This window comes from Sciurus carolinensis, chromosome 8, assembly GCF_902686445.1.
Source record: "Sciurus carolinensis chromosome 8, mSciCar1.2, whole genome shotgun sequence".
NCBI lineage: Eukaryota > Metazoa > Chordata > Mammalia > Rodentia > Sciuridae > Sciurus > Sciurus carolinensis.
The window spans coordinates 82,805,591-82,827,478 of record NC_062220.1 but is presented as its reverse complement, the minus strand read 5'-3'; the positions used below and the strand labels follow the sequence as shown (position 1 = coordinate 82,827,478).

The 21,888-nt window shown below is 37.7% G+C and overlaps 1 protein-coding gene across 3 annotated transcripts in view; it reads right to left on the bottom strand.

Annotated features, from left to right (window-relative positions):
- Positions 1–21,606, bottom strand: part of Klhl7 (kelch like family member 7) — a 57,859-nt gene extending 36,253 nt beyond the window's left edge. Inside the window, exons 1-5 of one of the 3 annotated variants that reach the window (XM_047560937.1) lie at positions 21,236–21,370; positions 20,623–20,798; positions 5,671–5,773; positions 4,599–4,692; positions 4,258–4,382 (exon numbers count right to left, since the gene is read on the bottom strand). In XM_047560937.1, the coding sequence (XP_047416893.1) occupies positions 4,258–4,382; positions 4,599–4,692; positions 5,671–5,749 (298 nt within the window). In that variant the 5' untranslated portion in view covers positions 5,750–5,773; positions 20,623–20,798; positions 21,236–21,370. Of the gene's footprint in view, positions 1–4,257; positions 4,383–4,598; positions 4,693–5,670; positions 5,774–5,850; positions 6,203–20,622; positions 20,799–21,235 lie in introns of those variants that run through there. The other 2 variants (XM_047560936.1, XM_047560938.1) reach the window with 2 other exon arrangements.
- Between the last annotated feature and the right edge of the window lie 282 nt (positions 21,607–21,888).

Here is a 21,888-nt window from a genome sequence, read left to right as displayed (position 1 = left end):
TTAATCTTTTCAATTGTTTTAGGTTATCAATTTCAAATTATCTGTTTTGGAGATCAATTTTAGTTACTGTTTTTTGCTTTCTTGTCTATAGCTCTAATTCTTAATGTTGTCCTTTGATATTTCTTCTTGATTAAAGTTTGAGGCTATTTTATATTGTTCTTTAAAATAATTAGCTTTTGTCTTTCTAATCAAGTCTAATCTATTAGTTTTATTTTTTCTACATCATTAATTTACATTTTAAAGAATATTTTATTTTCCTTGTTTAAATTTTTTCCCTATCTTTGAGCAGGATGTTTATGTCAAGAAAGAACAAAATGTAAAGCATTTATTTGGAAAACATTTTGAGACTATTAATTTTCTTCCAAGAAATACTTTGGCTACATTTCAAAGGTTCTGATTTTATAATGGCCTTATCATATTTTTCTATATAGCCTATAAGTTAATTTTAAATACCTCTTTTAAAAGTACTTTTCAAAATAATTCTTCAGTTAAATTTCCAAGTGCTAAGAATGGGGTTGAAGGAAACAGAGAGCCCTCTGTGTTTAATTTCTAGCTTTACTGCACTGCACACTTAGGGAACGGTGGTTTTGTCTCGTCTCTTCTCTTTGAGGTACTCCAGAATCTATTTCTGGTGATCAGTATTTATAAATACTCCAAGGGAATCTGAAAACGATTTGTGTTCAGAGATCCACTGAGTAAAACATTCTGTTCTATTTCAACATGTTTGTGCTATTCAAATCCTTACACTTTTTCTAAGCCTATTTTTCTGATTTCTGGGCAATTCTCTGAGTAACTCATGAGTCTTTCAACAAATTCCTCCTTTAAACCAGCAAAAATCAGTTTATTTTGCTTGCAAAGATAATCAGCATATCCCTATTTGGGCTATTTACCTCTCACTTGGTTTCTGCCCTTCCTCTGATAGTTTTCTTAGAATTAGGTGATTATTTACTATTTCCTTAAAATTTCCCAAATGAATAATGTCTTAGAACATAATTCTTTTCTTTTTCCACTCTCATTTGCAAACCTTTTGCTATTATATTTTTTTCCTTTTTTTTTTTTTTAAACCAGGGATTGAACCCAGGGGCACTTAACCACTGAGTTACATATGCAGCCCTTTTTTCTATTTTATATAAGCAATGAGGCTGATTTTGAATGCACGGTCCTCCTGTGTCAGCCTCGTGAGTTGCTGAGATTACAGGTGTGTGCCACCACACCCATCTATTATCTTCTTACTTTAGGGTGCAGTTAAAAAAATCTATTATTTCTTGTAATTGTATGGGTCAATGGTGGCTCTTCTGATCTGGACTACTTGGCTAATCTCTGCTGTCAATTGGTTGTTTGGCTGAGGCTGGATCGTTTAAACTGACCTCATTCATGTATTTGGTAATAGCAGGCTGGTTGGTCTTGTGACCACCAACTAGGAGAGCTCAACTCTGTTTAAATAATTTCTAACCTTCTTTTTGTGGCAGCAGAAGAGTTCTCAGCAGAATAGGGCGAGTTCTAATGAACAAGCATTTTTGAAGACTTTGCTCACATCAAATCTGTTAATGCCCCACAGCCTGAAGCAAGTCACAGTCACATCCAGATTACACAGATGGAAAACAGACTCCGCCTCTTGATGAAAGAAACTACAGAGTCACATTGCAAAGGGATGGGTGTATGTACAGGGATGGAAATAATTTATGCTTTTTTTTTAAATAATCCATCATACTTCTTCTCTCTGAAAGTTTGTAAATATTTTAATATTGATTTTTCTTATTGTGGGAAATTACATATAACACAAAATTTACCACAGGTTACCACCACTATTATCTAGTTTCAGAGTATTTTCATCACACCAAATATAAGTTCTCAGTCTTTGGAGATAAAAAATATCACTGGGATATATCTGAGGGAGGATTACCTTAGAGGCTATTTATAAATGATCAGCTTGGTACTTCATAAAACTTAGTCTGACAGTTAATGTTTTTAAAGTTCAAATAAGTTTTTTTCTGCTTTTTCTTTGATTTTTGCTTTTCCTCCATCTGTTCCTCCTAGAACTCCTACTTCACATTAGTGTTTCTATGCATTCCTTTCATATCTTTTATCCTTTCACTAGTGGCTTCCTTTCCTTTGCATTTTTGCAAGGTTCCCATTTGATCTTCTTTAGTCTGAATTTTAGAGTATCTCTGTTGTTCAATTTGGTTGGATGGCAAAAACTAGAAAATAATGTTTTTTTTCCCCTTTGAATGTATCCTAAGTTCTCTTTGATTTCTTCATGAAATTTGCCTGTAGGAATTACTCATTTTGGCTGTTTAACTTGATACATATCCTTTAAACTACTGGGTTTCCTTGAACTTTATATGATTTTTGCCCAATTCAATCTGCTGCCATAGGTTCCATTAGTACTTGTGGAGGTCAGACTGTTGGGATCTTTTGGGCAGCAGGAAATTGACAGGTGGTGAAAACTAGGACAGGAGTTCTCTACTGGGTTGGCAGTGACAGCCATGCTCAGAGTCGCACAGAGGCAGGTAGAAGCACTTCCTCTGGTTTCTTGGTGTTGCAGTTGGCTCAGCTGTCTGAGTCACTGTCTTTGTCCTAGGCTTAACAGAGGATCAAACCCCTTTCTGGGGTGCTGGGCTATCCTTCCTCCCAGCTTTGTAACAATGATGGTAGAAGGTATCCAGAGGCAGAACACCTAAATGGTATCCTCAGAAGCCCAAAGCCTAAGATGTGCTTAGCATGAACTCACTCCAGGTTCAACACCATATTTGGTATTATCACATCTACTCCCTACCTGTGTTTTAGCCGTTTTATATCACTCTAGTAGGAAATTTAGAGTGCTAGGGAGTTAGAGAAATACACTTAAATCCTCATCTTCCCAAAACTTTTTAAAAAACAATTCCCTTCTTTAAATACATTGTATCAGAATGTGCATTTACATAAGGGAAAATAAACTTAAGTCTCAGGAATTTAAGGTTTATTGATGAATGAAGCCCCAAAACTATGGCACAGAGAGAGAGGGAATCTCTTCCCAGAGAGTCTCTGTTGCATAGATGGGATAAGAGATGAATCTTTTATTTCCTAACATAAAAGCATTTTTCACTATGCTGACCCATGACTACCTTTTAAAAATTCCATTAGTAGGTTCACCTGCATAACTGTTTCCCCTTTTGCCTTTTCTAGATGCTAGGCTAAGTCTCATTTTTATTCACTTTGCCTGGCTTTTATTCTTTTCTGAAATTATTCTGCTTCCTTTTTGCTAATGTTCTGAGTTTTCTCTCTGTGCTCATAGTGAGGGTGTGTGCTGGAAGGAGTACCAAAGTGCCCAGAAGGTAGGAAGACTAGAAAAAAGAGGGGCAGAGGAGGCCTGCAAAAATTCTGAGGCATCTCCAGGAGGCCTTCACCCCGGCTGTCGCTTCTTGACATCTGTATTCATTATCTTTTTTCCTGGGTCAATAGTCAGCACTGACTCACTTCCAGAGGCTCTATTTCCTTGATTTCACTTTTATTTCCTCCTTGTTTTCTCAGCACTCCAAACTTTCCTTAAAGGTTCTGAATTACCTTAAGAGTAAGAAAACGTAAATGCAAAGATCTGGATGTTTTATTCATTGCCTCTCGGAATCATTTTGAAGTGGAAAGCACACCACACTCTGGAAACTGATAGATTTTCTCTGTCTCTTATCAAGTTAAAAAATGCTTACTTTATTGATGGCTTCCTAATGGAGAGCTATGCCAGTTCCTCAATTAGCACCTTAATTTATAATTTATAATTTTTATGTGCTTTAGTATAAACCAGCATATTTGACACTGTGGAGGGGCAGCATGGTGTAGCAACTAAGAATTAGATTACTTGCTTCCAATCCCAGCTCCTTTATGTATTGGCTATGTGACCACCATCAATTTACATCATGACTTCTAATTTCTTATCTGTGACAGACTTTGGCATACCATAAATACTTAAATAAAAGTAAACATGCATGTTTATCATATGCCATACTACCAATAGATACAATCATGACTCCTTATTCTTGATATATGAAAACACATTAAAAAACCATTTTGCATTTTGGGAAATGCTGATGCAATATTAACTGAGCTTGTGGGTGCCCAGGATAACAGGTATCTTACTAAGCTCCTCTTAAAATTTTATCACTAGAAAATATTCTAGTGGACAAAGGTTAAATGAGGATACTTGCAACCATGCTTTTTTTTCCTTTTTTTTAATAAAAATACACAATGAAGATTTTTTTCAAAACAGGATCTGGCATTTCTTACCAAGACAATTTGAAGCATCAACTTGTTCTTTCAAAAAATCAACACACATTTTCTTCACAGGTTCAATCTGGTACTGGTTTGCTGCATCTAACAAAGACTGAACATTGTTGCTGTTCACAGAAATTCTGTAAATAAATAAGTTAAGGTGAACACTAATTTCCCCCAAAGTTTTTAAATTTAAATAATATTACAGTAAAATGTACCCTCATGTGACATAGGACCTTCAAATTCCTCCATCTTTATAGTTTTTCATTCTGAAGACTCTGGAGCACACCAATTTGTTACAACAATGCTTTGCCAATGTTGCTCCTTTACAACAGAAATGATTCTTCTTGACTCACCTAGCAGTATAAGCAAATTCCACAAGTTGTTCAATAATGTCAGGTTCAGCATCTTTGAGTTCTACTTCAAAGGACTTTGATTCAAGCATGTTAGCTAAAATGAAGAGGAGAAATGTAAATGGCCCCTGTACCATCACAAGTTTAACTGAAGAAAGAGACAGTATCCCAAGTCATATTAAATATGGAGAAGAATAATAGGACAGATTTACTAGAAGAAAGTACCCAGCAAGTCCAACATTCCTATAATAAATACAAAATAACTTTCAACACTTGAGATATACCTTAAATTAATCTAAGAACTTGATGAAGTACAAGTGAACAAAGACAAAGCTAAATTTAGTTTTCCCTAAACTCCTAAAATACCTCAAGAGCACTCTTAGGAACAAAATAACTCTAACATAGGTGGAACAAACCTGTATGAACAATGATAACTACAGTCATCTATCACTTGCCAATCTCTCATTCCTCTTAAAAACCCTGGGAGCCAGAACCTAGGTAGCCAAAACACCAAAGAGAAAGTTTGAAATAGATACATTATTTCTGATTAAGATTATAAAACAGTACTAAATAGAGGAATCAGGACTTGGACCCAGTTCTCAACTCCAAATTCAGGTTTCTTTACTTTACAATATACTGGATCTCATTTTCCTTACTTTAACTTGCTAGATTAAATATCACTGAGACAGAGGTGTTTATTTGCTTCTCCATTTGAGGTTAAGAAGAAAACTCCGGGAGCATGGGGATGCAGCTCAGTGCAGAGCACTTGCTTAGCCTTAGTGAGGCCCTGGATTCAACCCCCAGCACTGCAAACAAACAAACGAACAACAAAGAAAACTTTGGGCATTCAAGTTGAAGCCTATCTTTATCACTAAAGGCATCCGGCCCCTAGGGCTAATGAAAAGACATTTTTCCTTTGATCAGTCATCACATGGCCACTTCTTAGTCTCTTCACTGCTCTATAGCTCTAATTCTGAAATGCTTTAAAAACTAGGAAAAATGACATATTTTCTCTTAGGCCCCCATCTAATTCTCACAGAAAAAATAATGGTATGATTTACCTCAAGATACTTACTAGTGAACATTAAGTTAAAAAAATGACTGGCAGCAGCAAGGACAACACGATGAGCAGGTATCTTTCTTTCCTGGACCATGAGGATCACATCACACAATGTTTTCTATTCAAAAGAAAAATTATAAAATTAAAAGGGACTCATTAGGCTTAGCTTAGCAATACATATAAAACATTACTTACCACATGCTTTATCTCTAGTTTCTACTTAAATCCAATCTTTTTCCAGCACAGAATTTGTGAGACATACCGAGGAAGGATTTACAGAGTTGCTGTAATGTGGTATAAAAATTTGGTGCTGAGCTTCCCACAGTCAAGGAAAAAAACAAAAAGTTCCTCATAACCAGAAAAATATCTTTCAGGGAGGCCAAAAAAAAAAATTTTTTTTTCCTGACACAAACTGTAAAGTGTTTCTCTTGGTGAGCTTTTCTGGGAGAAATTAAATGAATACTAGCAATGCCATGACAATTTTTCAAACATGGCAATCTGTTTTTATGTTTTTTCCTCAAATAGCTATTCTTGATAAAATCCAGAGCACACATGGTATTTCCCAAGAAAATAGCCTTCACAGTTCTAACTTGAAACAGAAACAGTGCAGAATACACAGAGCAGATAAACCAAATGTCCCTTGAGCAATCTTTCCTTAAATAACTCTTCTCTCAAACTCACTTCTGATAGAAGTTGGACAGCAGCCAGTTTTAAATTATGATTTCTGACAAAGGCCCAAACAGTGTCATTCTAGGCTGCTGAAAGAAGGCAGATTTAGAGTAAACATTTAATTAAAACATTGGGAAAATGGACTTATGAATTAAAGTTTGCAATAAATAAATGAATTTTAAGGAAAAAACAAATGTCCATTCTGCTAAATAAAATTTCAATTTTTAAATGAAGCTGAAGATACAATGTATAGGTTAGGCTCACAGAAAATTTGGTGTCTACATGTGTTATATACTCTTCTAGAAACTGGGAATATGAGGCAAAAAATATATTTAGAACAAAACAATTTATTACTCACAAATCTAAATAATGGCTTAGTAGCTCAGAGGATATAGCTTTTGCAAATTCTAAGTACTTAAATAAAATTATTAATATCTAGATCACTCCTTGCTATTTCCTACTTTTTGTTGTGAATAAAAACCCAAATAAGCTGCTAATGCTTATAGTGAGAGAGAAAACAGGCCCCAAATAGCAGGCTAAAAGATGAACAAAATTTCACTTTTATAGATTATTTTAAGATATTTTAACAAGGTCTGTAAATAAGTATTGTAGAAATTATATGTAGGCTGATAATTGCTAAAGCTATTGCTACTTTTATAGTGTTACATTTTGAAATATTTATTTCCTTTTACTTGGGGAAAGGGTGCTGAGTAGGCATAGCTCTCATCATTTTACCACACCAAAAAATATTAAGTAGCAAAATCAAGCTAACTATTTTCAACAAGCTGTTGATTAAAACAAGCCAATTAAGCTGCTTAAGGAGAGGAAATGAAAAGGGAAAATGGAATAGCAAGGAAATCAGATCATATTAGATCATGGAGTTCTCAGAGAGAAGTAATCTATGGTTACTGATGGGAACTTCCAGAAAACACAAGGCTAAACCAAAATACAGCAAAAACATTTCTGAGACATACTGAGAAAGAGGGGACTTATTAGTCAAATTTACAGGCACTTCAGGCAATTGGAGCAGTGGAGATCTTTGAACAGCAAATGAGTTATCTACAGCTATACACATGGAGGTGAAGTGGGAGGGGTCATTTGTGTCCAAATGGTACATTTATTTGACTGTGCTATAACAGACCCATAGACTTCACTAAGAGATGGATGGTACTGACCTAGAAAGAGAGGTACTGTTAGGAGACAGACAGGTGCAAATAGGGCAACACAAAGTTAGGAGAATAATTCTGTAAAATGGGCACAGTGTGTTGACCCCCACATGCTTTCTTTTCCAAGAAGCAATTTACCTGCAGCCATGCTTGGCCTAAGTGGACAGGGTATGTCACATTCCTTAGCAAACTAGCTGTTAACTGCAGGAGAAATGCAGACCCAACATAATGTCTATGGGAAGAACCCAGGAGACTTTTGTGACCGGACCATGAAACTCTGGGGGATAAGGATAGTTCCTCTTAACCATAAAATCTTAAGAATGTATGGTTAAGAATCCAATTACAAGCAGTCAGCATGGGCCAAGGTGACCTACAGTTGCCATGACAGTAGGGACTTGAAAGTCTGATGTCATCCTGCAGTCAAAAGACAAGAGGTGGACCTGGGCAGAACTCTCTGGAAACTTCTCTGGGATCTCAAATAAAACTGGAGTGCAAAAAGGCCTCACTGAGAGAACCTACTCTCTCCCTTGAGAGTGTCCCCTTTCCCTTTTCCTACACCTTCAATAAACTCATTCCTGTTAATCTGAGCAACATGGCTGAAATCTTTCTGACTTGACCACAAGACTCAGGGTTTGAAGGGGGTCTTCACATTACCTCAGTTTCTCAGAAGGCCCCAGCTCCATAACAGTATCTCCTGCTAATCAGTTAAAGTATATCCACAGACAGTGGGAAGAGATAAAGACCCAGGTTAAGTTAGAGAATGAGAGTTAACAAGCCCTTAGGTGAGCTAATGAGTAAGAAACTTAAAACAAAAACAAAACACACCCACTAACTTTTGAATAATACATATTCACTGGCTAAACTTAATGGGGAGGCACCCTTGTAATTCTAATTTAATTCATAAACATACAATCTGAAAAATGTAAATGGAAAAGTGAGAAGAGAAAAAAGAAAAAGAAAGAGACACACAAACAACCAGATTAAGCTAAAGGAAAAGAGATTTCCTTTATTAAGGGAAAAATGGCAAGTCAGGCCAAATGGTTTTAGAAGGGAAAGGAAATTCACTTTGGAATAGTTGCCCTTTAAACAATGGTACTAAGATCAATATTTTATTTATTCAAGGAAGGAGTTATGAACCAAGAGAAATTGAGAAAGAGAAGAATTCAGGAATAGACTAAAATAGTTTTCTCAGAAAGAACCTGGATCTAGGAAAAATTTGTAGAACTTCTCCTAAAGTTATATACATTGTTTTAATTAGAAGGCTTCCCTGTAAGTCTAGGACAACTATAATGGGTGATCACTGTACTTCTGATAGATTTGAAAAAGGAAAAGGGGAAAGAATATTTCTTGTACTGTAAGTAATTTTCAAGGTGATACAGGAGTGGTACATGATATGGTGGAACATATCTAGAAATTTGTAGAAATGAAACTCTAAGGGAGCATTGTATCACACTTGAAGGGTGGTGAAGACTGGTAGTAACTGCATCAATCCTGAGCACACAGACCTCTCATTAGAGGAAGAAGTACATTAGTAAAACAAACATTTAGGCCCAAAATTAAAAGAAAAGGAAAAAGAAGGAATGTATTCTTATCTAAGTAATGTTGGCACTATGTGATACAGAAAGATGAAGAACCGACTTAAGCAGGTTAACAAGTCAGTGGGGCTGCCTAAAAGGAACAAATGTACAACAGGAAAGAAGACACTAGAGACATGGCCTACTTTGGCACAAACAGGTAAAAGGAATAGGTAGGCAGCCACTGAGTTCGCAAGACCTGGAAAATTCAGATACTAAGGAAAGGCAAGGTCCTGAGCAAACTATAAAGGTCATATTGGTCTTATGGAACCACAGGACTTAAAGGAATCTACTTCAGGTCATTTTCCAGCTGAGATCAATGGAGGTGAAAAGAGCAAAGACTCCTCCAAGAGAAAGGATGCATAGAAACTGAAATTTCACATCAGGATAAGATCATAATGTACACAAAAAGGTGCAGAACAACCAGGAAGAGAACTGCAGAGAATACAAAGTCACAAACTGCTTTTCAGAGCTACCTGTTACAAATGTGGGTCAATCCTTTCTCAAAACAGAGGAAAGACAGTCAATAGATAAACTTCAGTCATTCAGTACTTGGTTACCAGGAACACAGGGTCCAAAAAAAAAAAAAAAAAAAGAAAGAAAGAAAGAAAGAAAGAAATTAAAATGAAGCTTTACATGCACAGTATGGATGACAGAGAAGGAAAGGAAACTCTAGGGAACCTGGTGACTGAGCCTATCACCCCTGCAAATTTTAACATTTTGCTCAAGAAAAAGAATGTGTCAATATGCCAGAGACATCATTATGCATAGATGAACTCTCTTCTATCAATGGTAAATAGTTCTCCTATTAGCCTCTGGACATATGTTTCCTTCCAGGTGAGTTTAGTCTTATACTCTGAATTAAGGCTGCAGAAAAGCCCAAAGCTGACATTTTCTTTTCTCATGTTTTCTTGGAAAAACCCTCTGTTCTCAGAAATAAGTTTTGGTCCTGACTTTGGCTGGGAACAATAATGTGAGCCAGTGTGCCACTGTGCCCAGTTTTTCCTTCTACTTTTTATTTTCAACCTTGCTCTTACATTTATGTAAGTTTTAACTAATTTTTTTTTCTCTCCAAAATCACATAAAGCATCTATTCTTACTTAGTCTCTAGGATCTTGAAAGGACTAAGAAGGAATGAATTATCAGCAAATGATACTCAACTTGGAATTAGACTGGTGACTTTTTAAGTACAGAACATGTATGTTTTATTGGACAGGATAAGGGGTGTAGTGGACATTAATGGATTTTATCTAGTCTCCAACTCCCTCTTCTTATAAGAACCCCTAGGACCTACTCCTACTTTTTTTTTAATGTTCCAAAAATGTATTTAAATTCCAATTCCAGTGTGAAGAGTAAAACAAAATTGTATATATACCTTATTGACAACAGGTTACTTTGCCAACCATAAAACACCAAATGACATGAATAAATACCAATCAAATCTGAGACTTTTGCTACACATAATTTTAGCTTGGAAAACAACTTGGTAAGGCACTTTCCCCTAAGCTTTACATTTAACTAAGTTTAACTTTTAAAGCACAATTTAAAATTCAGAGTGTAAGGTATCAATAATTACAGATCTGCATGAGTTAGCAGTACTAGCAAAAATTAAAGAATAGCCTTAAATCTCATACATTTAGGAAACAGTGTTAATGATCAGAAATGGACTTAGTCAAAGCAAACAGATATAAGACAGGTCTTCAAATGACAATGTGGCCCTTTTATGTCAAATACAATGAATAAAAAGAAGCACTTATTGGTTATCTTGCCAGTAAACTTATAAACTTTCATTTTATAAACTTTTACATAACAGACAAGGCTTAGACAGATATAGTTCCCAGACGCATACATATACCTAGTCACATATATTTTGGGTGTCAACAATACTGTCATAACCTAAATAACAGTTGTTTACCAGTTACGATGTAATCGTTTATGACTTTAAAGCAGGTATAAACCCTAATTCCTTTAAGATAGTTTCCCCAATCAATAAAACCTAACAAATACAAGAAAATTATCTCAATAGATAAGAGAAGATCCAGTTTCCAACTTTGCTTTATATCAGTACATTAAAGTTCAAATAACTTTGTGCTGATTATAGCCAATTTAATCACAAACACAAACTTTTTGAGATTTACCTTCCGCAAACCTTCTGTGACTTACTAAAATATTCACAATTTCTTTACAGCTTTAGTTTTGTCCTCTTTCATCTTGAACTTTAGTACAAGAATATTACTTTACCAGACAAAATACTTTCTCATTCAGAAACATTCTTTTACCTTCTAATTTTCCATACTAAAATATTTCCATACGTATAACTTTATCTTTTCTAGTTTTGAACCCTTTCTTAAATTCATATTCTGACACAGTCCTTATGAATGTTATCTGTGCATTTAATTTACATGACAAATTTCATCCCAGAAGAGGACTGGAAATCTAGCCTATACAAAATCTGTGCCTTAATCTTTTTCTCCCAGGTTGCATTCAAAGGGAGCACAAAGTATTTTTGAGCCTGACCTGTCTCTCTTATCATTATCACAATGCGATCAACTTTGAGTTCCCCACTGTCAATTGTACCCAGAGGCTCCTTCTGGACCTTTTTCTTATACTAGGCATATTGACATACAATGGAGGAGGCCTTTTCCACCTTTTCTTTAGGCTTCCTTGAAGATCCCTTTGCAGAGACTGCCTACCAAACACAGGTTGGCCTTAGTTTCTGTCTTTTTCTTTTCTGGGTGCAATAATTCATTCTGCCAGTCTCCCCAGGCATTTAGTTTGATGGGGTATTGTTATAACAAGGATTGCTTTGCTCCAGTGATGAAGATCCCCTGACCAAATGGGGTGTCTTGTCAGATCTTAAAAAGGGAGACTATTCCTGTCACCAGGTTATAAACTAACAGTACTGAAACTTACTGCCATATCATTTGTGGTCAGCAGCCTCCACTCGCCCTATGCAAAAGGGGCTAGAAGGCAGGGCAGAGGTCAGGTTCTCTCTGGCTATTTTCTGCAGCCCAAGCAGCTTTTCTGGAATTTCGTTTTCTCCCCCTCAGTTTAGGGCTGGTGTCCTTGACCCAAATTGAGATGCTCTGAGGTTGCCTGGGGCCAGGCTGAGAAACAGTGCTGGGATTGCACTGGGTTTAAAAGACTGAAATCTTTTTAACCCTTTCTTCTGGTATTCTGCTATCCTTGCACACCAGAGGCAGTACTTTTGGCACCTTTAAATTAGTTCCTGACTGTTCAGACCCTTTTATCCTGCAACTGCATAAATGCCTGTACACACAGAATCTCTTTCATATACTTTACTCCTGACAGACCAACTTCAACTTCAGAATTATATAGTAATCCAGAAAAAAAATTCAAAAGCCAGATTGTGTACAGTAAACACTCTTCCTCTTAGACAAGCTCATACTACAGTTGGCCCATGCAGCCAAGATCTCTGTTCAAGAGACTAAGAGTAAGATCAATGCAGCAAGTCCCATGTCTTAAAGGACCAGTAACAGACCAAGAAAAACAAAACAAATACCAAACAACAAACAAACAAAAACAGACAGGAGAGGATCACTGAAACCAGGGCTTTAAAACAGACAGACCCGCATGTATAGATTTCTTCCACGTACTTTACCTTTGACAGACCAACTCCAACTACAAGATTGTACAATAAAGAAACACAGAGACAACCAGACAGGAGACCCAAAACCATGGCCAACAGATGAGAACCTTTAAAGTGACCAGACAAGATCGTTCCTAGACTACCTATAGGATCAATGCAGTATTGGCCATGTTTTAAAAGAGGCAGTAATAGATACAAACAAAACAAAACACAGAAAACCAGAGGAAATTCCCAAACACAAGGCCAACAAACACATGAAAACCTAGAACAGATCAGAAGGGAGTAAATATTCCTAGGTTCTCGGGTCCTACCATGACTCCTACACCAGTGGCACCACAAATGTCCCCACAAAGAGGAACGAGATGTGTGGAATCAAGGGTCTCAGCATGCACACTGTGGGGACTTAACAAATGGCCAAAGTTGTCACAACTTTTCTGAGTTCAGTATCCTTTTTCTCAGACTGGACCATGATGGAGCAACCTATACCATTTAGGGAGAGAAGGCAGGAGTTCCCTGAAGCAAAAGGAGCTTTGACAGGTGCTGGGATGGTCCCTCAGTCCCTCCCTTTAATCACAGGAATAGTTCCTCTGGTTTGACCAAAGGCAAACTTGCTCATCGCCTAACTCTCCTTCAATTGACCTTCAATAAGTTTGTGAGCACTTTGAACCCTCAGCATGGAAGTGGGGTTCCTTGAGGAGCCAGGCCTTCCCAAGAAAGCTGGAGTAGGGGGCTGCTCTTGCATCCATCTGGGGTGCCAAATTGGTTGCCAAAAGCTCGGTTTTTGTCTTCTGTGCCAATCCAATAACAAGGTCAGTTTTCAGAGAAAGGAAAAAGAAGGTTTATTGCTTTGCTAGTAAAGGAGAAACACAAGGGACTCCTGTCTCAAAGGTTGTGACTCTCTCTAGGCCCTACTTCTAAAAAAAATTCCTCATAATAAACTATTTGAGAGAATAATTCCTAGAGCCAAAAATCAGATATTTTTTCTATTTACTTCTTACAAAAACATGTTCTGGTGTTTTAGTCAACTTTTTTGTTCTTGTGCCCAAAAGACCTGACAGGAACAATTTTAGAAGAAGAACAGTTTATTTGGGGCTCATGGTTTCAGAGGGAGGTCTCAGTCCATAGATGACTGACTCCATTGCTCTCTGCCTGAGGTGTGGCAGAACACCCAAAGGCACACCCCAAGGACTCACCTCCTACAGCCACACCCTAACTACCTACAGTTACCACCCAGTGGATTAGTACACTGATTAGGTTAAGGCTCTCAAAACCTGAACATTTCCCTTCTGAACTTTCTTGAATTGCCTCACACAGGAGCTTTTGTGGGACACCTAGTATCAAAATCATAAGGTCCAGCAAAAGGTCTAAAGCCAGTCAATTAGATACTCCCACGATTTTGAATCTTGAATAACAGAAAGAGGGAAGAAAATTCATCTTTATAGCAGTAGCATTCAGTGATTAAGACTGTTCTTTCACTGCAAACTTGATCCCAGGGTTTCTGCACAAGCATGAGAGAACCACTGGTTCTTGCTTGACAAAACTGCTCATGTTCTAGCTGTTGTTGAAGCTGTTTGCTCCAGATATTTTTGAGATAGTTATTTTTACTTAAGGCAGAATAAATGTCTATTGCTTATAATCCAAAATCCCATCAGACTCACTGTAATAATAATGCCAACAATATTTGTATGTCACTGAATAATTTCACGTTCTTTATCTCACTTATTTCAAATATTATAAAGTAGGTTAGGATAGTATTGAGTGTTATGTCAATAAGGCTGAGAAGTTGTGGCTTGCCCAGTGTCACTCAATTAACAAGACTGAGCTAGGATTCAAACCCAAATCAATGTGATTCCAAAGTCCATGTTATTCCCACTATAGCATGCTGTTTCCCAAAGTAATAGGTGGCAAAAGACATTACTAAAACAAGTCTTATAAAGGACACAAAATGCTTTTAATTTTTCAGAATAAAAGTTTTCAGTATAACATTTAATCAAATTCAATTGTAATTTTTTATAAAAGGTCTAAGAAAGAACTAATTTAATCCTATTATGCCATTTTGTAGTTAGCTAACCTGACATAAATTCATGAGAATAAGCATAGATAGCATATCCTTAAGAGTATCTTTCTTAAATATTAATCATACCAACTGAATTTTTGCAAGGTTCAACAGAATATAACTAAATTATACACTATATAATTATGTACTAAAATATATACCAGCTGTTTCAATAAAGAGATTCATTGTAGCAGACACTAACTGGAGTAGCTGATTTACAATTTTCCCCTTCTGAAGCAGTGGCCTCAGTACCTAAGATGAGTCCTTCATGTGACTCTGGTCTCCTTACTATAGATAATTGATTAAAAGGTTTAATTAAAACTAGGATTATCAGGTCCTCTTTCTCCAGGATCTGAAACCCTGAAAGAGAAGTAGACTGTAGGCAGTCATGAGTTGCAGTGAACATAGTGGCCTAGAGAAAGGCTAGAGAGGTTTTGGGGGCTACCCTGGTTCTTTTTTTTTTTTTTTTTTTTAATATTATTTTTAGTTGTAGATGGACTCAATACCTTTATTTTATTTATTTTTATGTGGTGCTGAGGATTGAACCCAGGCAAGCACTCCACCACTGAGCTACAACCCTGGCCCCTGTTACCCTGGTTTTTATACTTTCCATCTTGATTATCTCTGGTCTCCTTAGAAGGGAATTTTAATACAATTGCATCTCCCCTCAAAATAGGCTTCTGTACTCACTCATTCAACCAACATGTAGTGTCAAAATGTCACTATGCACTAAATACTACTGGAGTCCCATCCTAGAAAGTCTGGGCATCACAGGAGACAGCTTTCTCTTTCCATATACTTACCCTCTGTCCCTCCTACATTCTCTAAAATGTGTCCCACCAGCCCCAGTATTCCATTAAAACTTAACTTGCTAAGATCATCAGTTTTCAAATTCAGTCAATACTTTCCTTTTTGGCCTCCCTATAACACTTCATACTCCTGTCTCATCTGTTTTGTAATTTGTATCTTGGTCTCAAATACATTATTTCACACTTTCTTTCTTTCGCTCCTTCATCTCCAATGCATTTTACTTCCTATCTTTTTAATATGCTGTTCCTCAGCATTTCATTTTCTGTCTACTTTTCTTCTTACTCTGCTCTCAACCTCTAGATATACCTATGCACCAACTTTCATTTATCAAATACTTGAGTACCTATGTGGTAGATGATGGGAATATGACACTGAACAAGACAACAGTCCTTGCTCTGAGCTTAGATCTAGTAGCAGAGACACTCATTAAACTAAAAAGTGACCACTATATTTTTAGAGAGATGATAAGTGCATGAAGGAAAGGAACAAAATGTTTTAAGAGTATGTAGGAGGTGCTGACATATCTAGGCCAAGAAAAGAGTGACATAAGATATGATTGGTGAAGTAAGCTGGGATCAGACAAGACAGGGCTTCAAAGACCAGGTAAGGATAGTTTTCATTATAAACTCATAATAATTTTCAAAAACACTGCCAGCTATCATACCACTTATAAACACTGCCTTCCTCAACTTCTAGTTTTACCCTCTTCTTCCTCCATTTTTGCAGATCATCTCCTACTATTTAGAGAAAATAGAAGTCTGTAGTCTCCTCCATTCTAATTCCAAACACACCTACCTACCAATCCTCTCCTCCTTCCCATTTCTTAGGTAAGGATGCTACCCCATCCCCCAAGATTAATCACATTTACTTTGATCTCTTCTCAGGAATTATCAACTACCCATTCTATTCCTAATATATTCAATGTCTATATCTTAAATGAATTCTTACTACTAGTTTTTAAACAGATTTATATTCCTCTCACTTAAATAAATAAAACTAAGGAACCTTCATCTGAGTCCTTTGCTCCCTTCAGAACAAATTTCTCAAAAGCAGTCTCAATTTCCTAATTTCCTCCTCATGTCAGCTCACACCAATCTGATTCCCATTTGTCTCTCCAACAAAATAACTGTCACAATAGTCAACAAACCCCTCTTTGTTGTTACATCCTATAAGTTTTAGTTCTGCTCTTACTGATCTCTCATTGGCTTCAAAATTTATAATCTTCCTTTTCAAATAATCTGATTTTCAAAACTCTTCTTTTTTTCCTACTCTTCTGTCCATTACTTTTTTTTTTATCTCCTATACAAGCTCATTCATCAGCCTTTATCATAGACTCTTGACTCCCATGGTTTCAATGAAGAAGTTATTTTCTACATGCAGATAATTCACAAATTTACACTTCTAACCCACCACCCTTCAGACCTGTCGACTCATTATAGATACTTCAAAGTCCGAATGACAATCCAAATTGAACATATATCTTAAACACAAATTATAATCCTTTCCATCAATGCCTTGCCTTTCCAGTACCTCCTCACTGAACAGCATCATTATCACCTACTTATGTACTCTGGAATCCTAAAGGTTGTGACACATTGTATTGAATGCCTCCTCATTCAAACAACCATCAGCATCACAACAGCAATAAAGATAACTAATATTTATTGAGATACTCTCATTTTCAGGTCCTATTCTGAGTTATTTTAAATTGGTTATCTAAATTAGTTGACAAAACCACATGATGGTGATCAACAAGTGATGTTTGAATATATCATTTTTTTTTCATTGATATTGCTGTTGCTGTCATCACCACCTCAGTGCAAAGCACTATCATGTCTCAACTCTTGTTTGATCTGCTAGCAACCATTCTGAGAGCGAATTCATTCACTATAGAGCAGAAAGTCATCTTTTTCAAAAGAAATTGATATCACCCACCCATTCCTACACACACACACACACATTTAGAACAAGGCAGAACCTACTAATTTGACTTATGAAGTTAAGCATGGGCAAGTCCTCAGCTTCTTTGTCAGTTTCATCTTATACAATCTTTCCCCTTATGTTCTGTGCTTCAGTCTGGTCTTTAATTGATCTATTATACTTTCCATTCTATAGAATGGTAGATCTCCAGTCTCCGCAAATGCTGTTCCCTCTACCTGACAGGCTTCTCCTTCCTCCTAGATAACACCTATTCTTATATCAGCTTTCAGTTATAACTTCCTTAGAAAAACTTTCCTGACAGTCAAATCATCCATCCATATCCCCTCATGGTACCATGTTTTCTTCTTAATGATATCAACCACTGGTGAAATTTTATATTTATTTGTGTGATTTCCTGACAAATGTACCACTCTTCTACTAGACTATAAACCGCATGAGGATTAGGACTCTCAAGTTTTGCTTACCATTGTAATGCTGGAATCTAGCAAAATGTCCAATACACAGTGGGTTCTCAGTAGGTATTCATTTGAATAAATGAGTTAGAAAACCAACTGAAATAAGGCCATAAATAAATGGTGAATAAAGATAGCAAATTTACCCAACTTTTGGATTTAACAGAAGGACAAGAGTTATTTAGAGGAGAATGTTAAGATTAGAATGTGTGGATAGATTTGTTGGTAAGCTCAAAAACTAGAGAAGTTAAAACATGCTTAATATTAATAGCATGAATCCAGCAGAGAAAGAAAATTAAAGATTCCCAACAAAAAAGGAATAACTAACAATATAATTTCTCTGAGAATGCTAGCATCAAGGAAGCCAAAGCCCAGGAAGAAGCACTGGCCTGAGACAGAAAAGAAGGCAGTTTTTCCACTGCAGCAGAATGAGAAATGGGAAAGTATTAAAATAGGTTCATAGATTTGATGGTGGAAAGTTAGGTTAGATAAAAACAAATCTATGATGATAAAATAATGGGGGTGGGAAGGTGTTCCTGAAAAGGATATAATGGGGGTCCTCTGTGTACTGGACATGTTCTAGTCCTATGGTGGTGGTGTGTTTGCTTTGTATTAATTCATTCAGCTTCATGTTTATGATTTGTGCCCTCTTACATGTATCCTATACTTTATTGGAAAGTTTACTTAAAATCAAAAGGTTAGAAATGACAAAAAGGATACAGAAAAAGGCTCCATAAGAAGTTAAGGCTGCAGAACCCTCTTTTATATCTGTGTACAGAATTGGCCACTATGCTACTTCTATAGTTTGGATGTGTGTTTGTCCCCACTAAACTCATATTGAAACACAGGTATACTGGTGAATAAATTAGGCCCTTTAAGAGCCAATCAGGTCATGGTGGCTCCACCCTCATGAAAGAATTAATGTTCTCACAAGAGTTATTATGTCAGTGGATTGTTATAAAGCAAGCTTGATACCTTCCCTCAGTCTTGATTGTTCCCTCACACACATGCTTTTCTTCCACACACTTGATTCCCTTCTGGTTTTCATGGTGCAGCTTATGGCCTTCATAAGAAGCTGAACAGGTGCTGGTCATTCTCTTGGATCTCCAGAATTGTGAACTAAATAAACCTATTTTCTTTATAAATTTCTCAGTCTCAGGTATTTTGTTATAGCATTAGAAAATAGATTAATACAGCTACAGAGAGATAAAATGATGTAAATCATGTTGTCTAAGATCACAAAACAAATTAATGTGGAGCAAGGGTTTTAACTGAGATATGTTCATTTCGGAGTATTCTCAAATTCTTGAAGGAATGATTCTGAGTATACACAGAAGATTCTTGTCATCCAAGCATTCATTATACTGATCTTCAATGCAATATGGTTAAAAGGGGGAGCAAAAGCAGTCATAACAAAAAATATTTACAAAAGAACAAGAATACTTATAAAATTGGACCTCACTCAAACATTTCTTCTCTAGTTCAGACCAGCTTCTGTTTCTGCCTGTTCTCATCAACTGCCCTTGTCAGTCATTCTTGGTGAAGTCTTTCCTGTTATGATGTCAAACAGAGCAATATAATATAAACACTCTAAATCAACTACAAAGTGAAACTGCACATCTTACAAAAGATGCAGGATTCCATGAAGTTGATAAAAGTGCTCTTTGAGAAATGACTGAATCACATTTGAAGCTAATGACAAAAGAAGATTCACCCAGGTCAAGAGTCCTTAACCACTGTAGAAGAGAACCCCAGTTTCTCACTAAGCATCCATTTCTCTCTTCCTACTCAGTAACAAAATCTTGATCTTTCAGTATCGGTAAATTAGTAACTGTTTCTATTTTACCAGTAAGTAAACAGATGTTACTACAGTCTAAAACTAGGTCTAAGAAAAGTATGTGAATCAATTTATAAATCCAAATCCAGTCTCAGACAATTCCCTCCTCCTCAAACAAACATCTGATGCTGCAACCCAGTTGCATCCCATCTATTTAAGGAGTTAGGCAATGCTTTACAATGCTAGTCCACGGATGAAAACATATATGCCTGGGGGAATGAGAGGGTACCATATTGAGTCCTCAACAAGTTTGAGCCCTGACGAAGTGTGTTCAATTACCATTATAGGTAGGCACTAGAGAGATGTACAAGCTATTCAAAATCACTGATATTATAAATAAAAATTGTCATGTGAAAAGAGAAATATTAAAGTTACATAAAATAATGAATTCAGGTATTCACAGATGGTTCAGTACAAAGATCAGTTAAGATTTAAAGACATTCCCATAGATAGCTACTGCACGGGTGCACTGTGCCTGGAACTGGTAAACAAAGACAAGATCCCTGTGCATAGTGTTTGCTTAATGAAACCAGGCGTTAATATCCTCATAAAAATTCTGAAATTCCTCTACTGTTGTCCATACTCCCAGAAGAACTACTAGATAAGTAGCTTTTGTAGTTTAAACTTACATCCTGCTTTGCCCTCCTGAAAACCAGCACCAGTCAACAAATCCGAAACTGTCTCCTTACATGTCTATTTTCTACTAAGTAAACCTCAAAGAATCAAAAAGTATCAAAGCGACTTTTTAATGCTCATTGATATATTAGACGCTATGAATATCTTTAAAAATGAAAAATAAAACCTCTCTATCTACCCTTTCCAGCGTTAAAATCTGTTCTTTTCATAACCCACCTTTCGCCGACGTGCTGCAGACTTTCATGAATGCACCACACATCAAAGACAGAACAAAGAGCTCCTCTTAATAACAGGGGCGTACAGTGTCCTTAGAAGATGGCATGGTATTTATCGATGACTGTTTCTGCTCTAAATTAACACGTACAGGAGGATTTGTCTTCAACTAGCTCCACCTGGGTAACACAGGAGGGGGATCCTTATTCAAGAGTAGCTTATTTCAGGCCACCAACACTTCTCCCTTTGGGGGCTTCAGAATGGGCCGTGCCAATGGGTTTCTTTACACCAGAACTCAGGACACCTTAAAACGGCTCGCCAATGTAAGGTTCCTCGCCTCACAAAGAGATAACTAGGGCAGAGCTGTTATACAACCAATACCCGGCGCCGAATGCCTGCCCGAGTCCCCCAGGAGTCTGATTTGGAAGTCACATCTAGGCGGAGAACGAGGTACTTTTGCTGGAGAACTGTTTAATGCGATCCTCCACTAACTGCAGATTCAAAGCGTGCGAAAAAAGGGCGGACAAGGACACACGAAGAGGGTCGTCATTCCCAGGGCCCGAGTTCCCGACCAGCCCCCAGCAGCAGCCGTCCGTCCCTCCCACAGAGGCGGTACCTGTTTCCGCATATTATTCATGACGCCCATGAAACCCGCCAACAGTTTAGCTTCCTCTCGAGCAGCAAGTTTCTTCTCTGTCTTCTTCTTACTGCTCTTCTCCACCCCGGAGGCTGCCATCATCCTTCGGCCCGCCGCTTCGCGCCCGGGGCTGGCCGGGCGGGGCGCGGGGTCGCACTCTCCCGCCTCTCTGGGGATTCTGCTGACCAAACACCGCGGTCAGGACAGCGGCCGCAGCGCGTAGCACACCCAGCTCCGGAGCGGGCGGACTGCGGCGCTGGCTGGACCACTGCGGGAGGACAAGGCCGGCGACCGGCTGCAGAACTCTGAGGGAGGAGACGTTGCGAGCTGGGCTGCGTCCCCAGCAGAACCCTAGTCCAGCCCAGGAGCCTGCGTAATGCGCCCAAGGGGGCGGGGCCCTAGGAAGGGAGTGGGGGCGGGGCCCTGGTAAGGGAGCGGGGGCGGGGCCGGTGCGTCACAGCTGTGCGCCGCTTTCAGCGACGCGCTGAGGCAGCGGGTGGTGCAGGTGCCTTTATTGGACCTGGCCTGGGTGCTGAGTGGACGTTCCCTCAGAACTGGTCCAACGTCTCGTGTGCCTTTCTGGCTGCCAAAGCAGATTTCCCGGTTTAGATTACGTGATTATCTATTTTGGA